Source organism: Cydia pomonella, chromosome 1 (genome assembly GCF_033807575.1).
Source record: "Cydia pomonella isolate Wapato2018A chromosome 1, ilCydPomo1, whole genome shotgun sequence".
NCBI lineage: Eukaryota > Metazoa > Arthropoda > Insecta > Lepidoptera > Tortricidae > Cydia > Cydia pomonella.
In genome coordinates this window covers 45,688,034-45,698,627 of record NC_084703.1, presented here as the reverse complement: position 1 = coordinate 45,698,627, position 10,594 = coordinate 45,688,034, and the positions used below count along the sequence as shown (strand labels likewise).

Genomic DNA, 10,594 nt, shown 5'->3' with positions numbered 1-10,594 from the left:
TTAAAACTATGGTTTTTTGCTCCAGTCATGGGATGTATGGCGTCATTCGTTTCCAAACTAACAAATATCCCTGAAAAAACTTAAGCAGCTCTTTGGCTCTTGTTTATGGTAAAATGTTGGAACCGTTTATAAACTGATGGTAAATACTTGTTTTACATGATTTGTCTATACCATCCCATTACTGGTGCCTGTTCCATTCTAGGGGTTTTACTATATTTTGTTGCGTGACAGTAAGATGAAAGTTAGTTAGACGTTTCTGTACTGAGTGTCAAGTATATCTATATCAGTTAACAAACAATTAATTATTGCGAGAAAACTAATTGGAATCATACTCTATGTAGCGTGTCGTCATTTTTCCGTCAACGGCATGTACGGGCCCTGATGATCACCGATCACATAGAAAACGTAGTGACAGAAGCCTCGGGCTGGATCCTGAGCGTCCTGGTAAGAGTCATGCTTGATTCTATTCAATATTTACACACACACTTACACTTCCTACACTTTGTACCTAAGATGGACTACTTACCTACCTAATACATATTTGTACCTATGAATTGCTGTAAAAAGTAATGAAATAAACGTATCTGTATTTGAAATATATTTCCAATTAATTGTATCCAATATTTGAAACATGTATCCAACTAGTTATATTCAATATTTCCAATCACAACATATTCAATATTAGCATTTATTCCCACTATGAATAAAGAGCAGAGCAGATATGATGGATATGGTCACAGGTAGGTATGACAGGTTTTTTTTAATTGTAAATCGGCTACGTGTACGATATTGTCGACTTCCTGGCGGCTTTATTGTATAGTTCGTGCCATCCACGATGACGCGCAGATTTGTCAAATCTAACCTTTAATAACATGACAATAAGAGTCAAGGCTCGCGTCTTCGTGAATGGCACGATCTATGCCTGCACTTAACATATGTCAATTGTATGAAAGTTTAAATTCTTGCCTTTCATTTTGCAAACCCTAGGGGACTAAATAGGGAATATGGAAGGTAAAGGCAAGGAATAGAAACTCCTTAGGCAGAATTGTTGCAAGTGTCCAGCTGTCAGCTATATAATAGTTCCAAATCTCTCCATAGTAGCGCTAGAACAGCTAAGAACCTAGGCGTTAGTTATTGACGGAGTGAAGTGCGCTGTTTATGATTAGATTATTTTCTCAAGTATTCTAGGTATTGTAGCGCCACCTATTTATGGTTTTTTGTCGGATACTTCCTTCCATAATAGGGAACTAACATAAATATAAATGGTATTGTTGGAAAAAAAATACTTTATAAATTTATTCGTTTATTGTCAGTAAGGGAGAAAACATTTGAAATTTGAATCATAGAAAACTTCAAATTCTTACAAAGAAATGCATTTCATAAAAATAATGATAGAATGTATTTACAAAACTAGAACTAAAATGCTCTTAGTCTACTTTTCATTTAAATTACATTGCTTAGTATAATTATACTACCGAAGGCACGGGATTGAATGTTATACATGCATTGTGCCCAAATCCACGCATTTAAATAAAAATAATACAATAATGTAAAAACTGAAGCGGAACTTAAACATTTCATAGGAAAATATATGTAAAATAATAGGCCAATAGAGGAGTTCTCTTGGTCCAAACTTGATCAAAGATGCGCTAAATATCCAAAAACGCCCTTTTCTTCTTCTTCAGTCAAGTAAAAAGAGGGGGGCAAAAAATATTCTAAACTTATGGTTTTTATAATTTAAAAAACAAAGCACCTATCTTGAAAAATACCAATGAAATTCGTAATGAAATGAGAACAAGTCCATGCCTGTAAAAATCGAGAATATCTACAGAATTTTGTACTTAATAGAAGCTAGGCATTTTATTATCTAATTCATAGAGAATGCAAAAGGAAGCACGTATTATGTACTTATTACTGTAACTAGTAATACACATTTATCACTAAACTTCCCATATTTTAACCGTCTACAACCGGCTTGGCATTCCCATTCCTTGCACATTGGCACTGAAGATGACACAAAATATCAAAACTATCATCTACAAAATATAAACTAAGTAAATTACGAAGATCATTTTCTCAATCGTTTAAAGAATGTTTATTTACATCAACTGTGTCTGAAGTTTCATAAACTTATTAAAATACAGTAAAATATATTACAAAATAACGCGGATTTTTATTTTCTAACAAAATTGAGCATCAGTGGTCCCGTGTTAAACAAAATTTAATTCTTTTTAAAGCAAAATGGAATGATGAGATCTAACCGTAATTAACTACGTTGGAAACACCATAGACAAGAGGTGGTCGGGAAAAACGAAATTGGCAGTGTCGTGAGCCCCACGCTCTCGCGTTACGATTTAGAAAATAAATTAAAACAATAAATAATAATCTCAACGAGTAAAATGCTAACTCGAACCCGATCTAGTGATGTACGAATGAAGCCACCTCTTCACAAAATGGCGGACAATGGAAGCAAACATGGAATGGTTCCGAACTGTGTAAACGTCTTTTATTCAATTATAATGCTGAGATCGAGATCGGCCGTTTCATATGGTGCTAAAATCGACAGGACTTTGCCAATGATAATTTAAAGCGATTTAAAAAAACATGCGTTCGACACGGCCATCCTGACATTATGAGAGAAATACGAGCCCGCGTACCCCAACTCAGCAAAGCTTGGATTTTTACAATTACCAATAAAATTCCGTAAAAAATATCAAAATAAAATCAGAAAACGACGATCTCGACTCACCTTACAATTTCCACTTAAAATAACTTAAAAACGAATTAAAAACATACGCGCTACATACATTTAAACTACTAGTGTTTATACTAAGGAATCACACATAAATAATTTTCGTCCACTTCGCTATGCATAATCCTCAATAGCGAAAAATACACTTTTTTTTGTTCATTTATCCTTTAGATTAATGAATGAAAACACGGTTTAATTAAAACAAGTACATTAAAACATTTAATAACACAACAATTGTATGAAACATGATTTAGTCATGACCTACGATGTATTTTTGCGACATATTGATATGAAAATGCATTAACATTTAAATTTGACCAGCATTTTTACTAAGTGAATAAAAATTATAAGGACCTTAAAAGTGTATCAATAATCCATAGGCACCATAGGGGTTCATTAAGCTTAAAAGCCCGAACAAGTTTGACACGCACCTAAAGGCAAATGCTTTTTTGAAGCAAAAATACATCGAAAAATCGTCGAGGCACATAAGCAATTTTATTACACCGAGTCATGGCTAAACAGATCAACCTGCTAGAGGTACACACCATGAGATTACACCACTGTTGACTGCAATTACCACAAACTTTTACTTGGATATGAGACCAGGGGCCCATTTCTCGAACGGTATTGGGCTAATAATCAGACAGAAGTTTTTGTGGCAAAAACTAGTGCATGAGAAAATGAAACATCGACAAATAAAATAATAACATTAATAAATCAGTCATAGATTAATAATTGAATAATGTAATTTCTACTTGCTGTAATTTACCGGGAAATTTCAAGAATGCAAATCAATTACAAATCCGACCATCCAGAGGCCGTGAGTTCAAGGCTCACCCAAGACAGTAATTTTTCTACTCTTAAATTTATTCTAAGCTTCATAATTTATTTATTACATATATTAAGTATTTAAAAATAAAAACGTAAACTGTAGAATACAGTGTCAAAAAGTAAGAAAACTACCAATGGGTGTATCAAAGAAGATGTCGAACGTGTTGTGTATTTCGCGGTAGCTATCTTTTTATACAGTGTTAAAATATCTATAACGGGTAACATCGATAATAGACATGTCGATATTTGATTTTGTCAATCACTATTTTGCCACAAAAACTTCTATGTCTGCTAATAATATTAGACTAATATCGTTCGAGAAATGGGCCCCTGTTTAAAACTGTATACAGGATGATTCAGGAGACGTGAGCAGGATCAAGCCTGCATATTCGGTAAATTATCAGCAACTGTTTCGTACCAGTATTTGTGAGATTAACGTTAATTTAATTTTTACTGTTAAAAAGAAAGAGTTTAATTTTATTTACGATATTTATGGTCACCCTCTTTGTTTTATCCATAAGAAGTGACAAATTGAATGTCCTCGGAGTCTGGTTACTTTTATAAAATCGTATCTCACTCAAGTGTGACATTTTATTTTCTTCATAATCAAAGTGCTGTCATAACGGTTAAAGAGGTTTTATCTTTGTTAATTAAGTGTTGTAGGGTGTCCATGATTGTAGATAATCAAATTTGTCCTTAAGAAAAAGTTAAATAACAGATAAAAAGCGTGATTGTTTTACTTAAATATGATGGTGAACGATTCATTAACATTTACTGATTGTGTAGGCTGTAGTCCTGCTCACGTCTCATGAATTACTCTGTATTTATTACTGTAGTTTTTATGTAAATGCATATTGTTACCTTGTATGTATGAATATATTACAGAAAGCATCATAGTTCTTTTAATGGTTTTAGTTTAAAAAACAAGTTTGTGGTATACCCGTCAATATGAAGTCGCTTTTAGTGAGTAAAAATATCTCACTTTTGTTTCATCAAGAAAAGAAATAGAAGAGTTAGTAAAGTAAAATATTACACACTTTAGAAAATGTCGGCCCGATTTGAAGAATGATTAAGACACGTTGGAAAGATTTTTAAAAGATCGATAACTAAAAGACATGTAAAAATTGACGTTTTTTTTTCGATTCCGCTGTGATCCCAATAAGATCTATCTACGATATTTCTAATGTCAAAGTGACATTGGTTGCCCGAATCGAGCTGCTTCTGTCAATTATACGACATACAAACGATATCTAAATGAGAACTTATCATCATTCTTCGAAGCGGCCCGTGTATTTAAGAAAAAAATTATAATAAAAAAATGGAACAAAAAATAAGGCAGTATTTTAGTTCGAACTAAAATACGCTTAATCAAGCGACCTCATGCTAACGGTCAATTTAAATTTAATTCTTTTTGGTCCGAAAGATGTCCATCAACACTACAGTCTTACAATCAATCCTTAAACATATGTTTTTAATATATCTGTTAAATCTATAACATAACATTCAGTCATTATTGTAGATAAATCTTATCCAATAAGATATTTCTTCTAAAGACATTCGCTACTGAATAGGAAGTCCGAATATTTCACTGCATTGATGTACGTTATAAAAAAATACATACGTATTGTAAATCGGTATACCTTTGCACAACATATTACAATCGAAGTATTTGTAGTAGAAATTGTGATGGAATCTTTTTCAAGCCATTATATGCTGGTCCAAACGTACGTTGACAATATTTTGTATTACAATCTTTTTCAAACGGAAAGGGTATTTTTTTTTCATTCCATGCCATTGACGTTTCAGACAAATCCTTTTTTTTTAACAAATAATTAATCCCAATAGGACAAAAAATCTTCGTAGCTTAGAATATCTCATTATAATAGACACAAACCATCAAAATGTATATGGTATTATAAAAATAAAAAATAATTATGTAATATCGTTGAGTTACGTAAAACGGAACTCAATTGGAATAGAATATGACTCTACTTATAGACCGAATCGATTCTGCTCGTGTCAAATCGTTTCAGCCGCGTCCAATAGAAGTATTACTGCAATGTTCTGCCGCCAGAGTGCAGCACTAGCATATCTTAAACCATAGACTAACTTATACATACTGTGCCTTAAACTGTATTTTATCAAATTTTCATAGATTATAAAATATGACATTGATACATCAAGGCGGTTTGTTTACAAAGAGCCTACCTGAAAACGCGAAAATCGAAATTTAGTTATCTGTCTCTTTATCGCTCAAATATGCAAGAGTGATAGAGGTTAGATAACGGAAATTATGATTTCTTATTTCGCGGTAGACCCTCACATTGTGATGGATTGTGGTAGTGGCGCCCCCTACGCAGTCTCGCGTAATATTTCCTATTGTGAAGGCATGTTTACTTAAAAATAGAAATCATCCTCAATAAAATCGATTATTGCCATTTGCGGATTTAATCGAGTATCTTAAAAATCGTTTCTAATTTGCATTGTCACAGCCTTATAATTGATTTTTGACATGTGTCAGTCGCTTCGCGTTTGAAAAAGATTATATGTTGATAATTTTAATAATTTTAACAAATGTTTGTGAGTCGAAGTCAAAAGAGAATATTTTGAAGATAATACATTTTATTTATTTCAGTTATTGAAATGGTTATAGTTTTAATTTTTTGATACCTTTTGTAAAAAAAAGTGTTAGTAAGATAAACACCCGTAAAAAGTTATTACCAACATATTTTTGAACCGCATTGTAATGTCACCGATTTTCTAAATTCAGCTTCCAAATCCAAGATTTACCTACAAAAGTATCGTTTAGATGTAGATAGCTTCAGTGGCGCCCTTGTTCGTTTGCTGCATGTCATTGGGCGAGAGCGCGGCGCGATCCGACCAATCCGAGTGCGGGGATTGCGTGAGCGGCGTCTGCGGTGACGGCGTCGACCAATGGTCGGGCGACTCGGGCGATGGCGTCGGGAACGTGTCGCCTATGCCCCAGCCACCGTATAGTCCTTGGAAAATAAAAAAATTGTGGCGTTCATAATAAAGGTTTAACAAATCTAAAAGTCAGTTGATAAACATGTGTCCCTAGCCAACTTTTTTTTCTGGTAATGTATTTTTGCGCTTGATATCGACTACCAATTTCATATGCTATTGCGAAGGAGTATCCAAATACGCCTAAGCGTGCGCAAATATACCTAAGGACGAGCCTTAGAGGTACTAATTGTAATTATGGTGTTAGTTCGGCGGTGTCACTCACGATTCGAGCCAATCGTGCAGTCTAACGTAACTAGTTGCGAACTCATCAACTAATCGCGTTACGGCGTTAGACTGCACGATTGGCTCGAATTCGTGTGCGTGACACCGCTGTACTGGCCCCATTCTTATTGCCCGTAAGGCCCTTCCTTAGATATAAGTATCTCAACGCTCGCGGGCCGTTTCTACTGGTTCGTAGGAGCGGGCTAGCGACCAGCACAGCTTCGTACGAGTATAATACAGATAGTAATCATTGTCATAATTCAACCAATTTACACAAGACTTAACAAATTATACAAATAAATTTAGTTTATAGCGATTCGTTTTCAATAATATACAACGTGTAACAAAAATAGTGGGAATCTGTTTGATATATTCGGTATCTGTTCCGATTAGAAAAAGTAGAGGAAATAATTTTAGACACATATTTTTTGCCTCTGTGTGGAGAGTTGGCCGACTCGGAAGACCAGCCTAAAAAAAAAGTTTTTATAGCGCCAAAAATATTATTCTTCTACTTTTTCCTATTAAAAACACAATACCCAATATGTTCTTAAACGGATCTCCACTATTTTTGTTACATCCTGTATAGAGGAGTTATATACATATTTAAATAAATAAATAATAAATAAATATAAATAAAAAAAGTTTATTTGCAGAAAAGGGTAGTGTACATGTCTTAGTGTAAATACAATAGTTTCACCTTTCCCAGCTGTATGCAAACAGCATGCAAATACATTGTGAAGTTATAATACATTAAATAAGCATGTTCTTAATTTACCTTAATTTAACATTAAATAATACATAACAATGGCCAATTTGACAACTAGAGAAATTATTTACATATATGTATACAAAATTAGAGTAATAAACATTAAAAGAAAATCATAATATGATGCCTAACATTATATTGTACCACTAATTATGATCTACATCATTATTATGATTAATATAATCACTAACGCTGTAAAAGCAGTGATTAAGCAGCCAGGTTTTATATCATAGTCATAGTCATTTATTAATAATTTTATCAGTAGCATTCCAATTAATTAAAATATTCCGATATATAATGTCAATTCTACACTTAAATTATTAAATTAGATACATTACAAAAAATATTATTAAATTGCATTTATACATTATTAGGAAGGTCAAAAATATCTTTAATATCGTAAAAAGAGTAGCCCAAGCGCCATTATCTTAATTTTTTTTTAATTTTTGTGCACTCACCGCATTTTTATCTCCGCTGGGAGCTTGTTGTATACTTTAGATCCTACATGTGACATCATTTTAGACTTGGTCAGTTTGATGGGATGGCTGCGGAGTTGATTTTTCGAGCCCTGTCTAGTACGAGTGATCTTTTTATCTTACAGGAAGATAGTTACCTGACATAATGTTAGTGATAGCCGGGTGCTGCGCGCCCTGCACCTGGCCCAGCGCGGCGGCGTGCGTCATCACCGCCTGGAGCTGCGCGTTGTGCTGCGACGTGGCACCTGTATCAACATTGTTGCGTTTAACATTTCGAAGCAGTTTGTAACCACATTTGTTTCTTAACCCTCAAATGCATAGTGTTGCCAAACGTCTACAAAGCGTTAGACAGCTTACAGATTTTAAAAATATAATCATAACTTTAGTCCTTTATTGTTATTTTGATCGTAAATGAATACACTTTCAGTACCCCTAGTGTAAATAAATTCGATTTCCAAACGTGACGTACGCGTTTGCGTTTAGTCTCATTTTGTATTGGATTTCGAAAGAGCGCGCCAAGCGGGACGTTTTGGAAACTCAAAATCCTATACAAAATGAGACTTAACGCAAACGCGTTCGTCACGTTATGATGTCGATCAAAGTTACACTAGGGGTACAGATGTTTTATTCAAATCGGCGCAGTATTTTCGTTTTAAAAAATTACATTAGTTTTAAGACGAATAAAAAAAAACAGCGTAAATACGTCCCACTGCTGGGCACAGGCCTCTCATGTGCGAGAGGGCTCGGGCTATAGTCCCCACGCTAAGACGATGAAATACGAAATAGCAGAAAATTTGGAAAATCTAGAAAAGTTGGTAATTTTTATTATGTGATTTAGGCGATTTTTTTCGGGGTTTGCAATTATTTTATATTTCAAATCATTATCATTGGTATATCACAAGTAGTATACGTTTCTGATAGTAATAAGATTTTTCATATATCTCTTACTGAAAATTATATATTTACATAAATATGATTTAGCCTATGTAAATTCTAACACTGATTTAGCAGTAAAGTCGATGTTTTATTATTTAATTATTATTTTTCCCAGAATCAGTAAACAATTATACAACACGTTATATTAATTTCAGGCAAAAAGAAAAAATCATGCATTTAAGGGTTAAGTTTGTATTTTTTGTTTCCTAAAGGTTTTTGTACACATTTTTTTATCAATGTTGCTGTACAGAGTGCATCTTTTGGTCAGAGTTAAAGCATATCAGAGGTCAAAATACATAAGTGGTATATATCTGTTTATTTCTATCCCGCACCAAAAACCCCGATGTATTATTAGCCAGTATAATATAATAAAACTCTTAAATACGCGAGGTAGGTCAGCAGCGAGCGACTTAAAATGAGATGACGTAGATACAGAGGTATTCTCAAGAGACAGACGGATACTGGTAAGCCACCGATATGGTTTACAGATTACTCACTTAAATGCGCGAGAGCAGAATAAGCTGCCGCGTCGAGTTGGTGCTGGTGTGAATGGCGCAGGGCCGCCATGTGGGCCGGCGACGTGGGCAAAGATGGCCGCGACTTGCCGGGCGAGGGCGAACCTGTGATGTATGGACGTAAACAAGTTTTAATTTAAAAATATCTTTAGACCTTGCAAAAGGCAATGAAACGTAAATAGCCGTAACGTAACGTAACGTAACAGTTCCGAATTCAATACCACGCCACGTTCCAAAACCAAAATGACTGACGAATTCATATTCATAGCCGATATCGTCCGGCAAATTGGTAATCGGTGGGTCCCTCAAAATAAAGTCAGACCCGGGTGCGTCCTTAAACTACGTCCAAAAGAGAGGTATAGGCACTGTAAATGTCATCTCGCTCTGTGTGGTAGGGCACAGCACAGCGGATGTCATTCCAGATCTAGAGCAGAGCCCAACTGGGCAAGTACCTTCAGCCAAATAGCACTAGACTCTACCTAGTGTTGTGTTCCTGCCTGTAAGTAAGGTTGCCAGAGCTCAACGAGGGTGTGGAGTGTTAGGGTCGGCAACGCGCATGTAACCCGTCTGCAGGCGTACATAGGCTACGGAGACTGCTTACTATCAGGCGGGCTGTATGCTTGTTTGCCACCGACATAGTATTAAAAAAAAATTACTCACCGATATAGGCGTGCGGCGAGGTGGTGTGGTTGCTGTGGGTCGGCGAGTGGTTGGAGTAGGGTGGCGACAGGGTGGGCGCGCCGCCGCCGTACGACTGCTGCAGCGACTGACCCGTCTGTGGGCAAACACATACTTCATATACAAAATTGTGACACACAAACATACGAGACGTCTACAAATATAGTTACCTTAACCCTTTCGCCGCCATTGACTTCAATTTCAATGTTTATTTGCAACCAAATAGATATAGTCGACACATGCAACTTAATTTTAGATTAACGTTGTACGGCGGAGGTTAAACAGAAGCAGATCTTATAGGAACCGTGCGCGTTGGAGGGTCTGCCATCTTGTGGCCTGAATCAGAACCATAAACATGTATATTTACACGTCACATGTTTTCCTGTGCATAGGT

The 10,594-nt window shown here is 35.3% G+C and overlaps 1 protein-coding gene across 1 annotated transcript in view; it reads right to left on the bottom strand.

Annotated features, from left to right (window-relative positions):
• Positions 1-1,286: 1,286 nt before the first annotated feature.
• The window catches only part of LOC133525002 (neurogenic locus Notch protein), a 178,134-nt gene continuing 168,826 nt past the window's right edge, over positions 1,287-10,594 (bottom strand). The window contains exons 30-33 of the mRNA XM_061861189.1: positions 10,183-10,297; positions 9,505-9,627; positions 8,209-8,316; positions 1,287-6,582 (exon numbers count right to left, since the gene is read on the bottom strand). Of these exons, the coding sequence (XP_061717173.1) occupies positions 6,389-6,582; positions 8,209-8,316; positions 9,505-9,627; positions 10,183-10,297 (540 nt within the window). The 3' untranslated portion in view covers positions 1,287-6,388. The remainder of the gene's footprint in view (positions 6,583-8,208; positions 8,317-9,504; positions 9,628-10,182; positions 10,298-10,594) is intronic.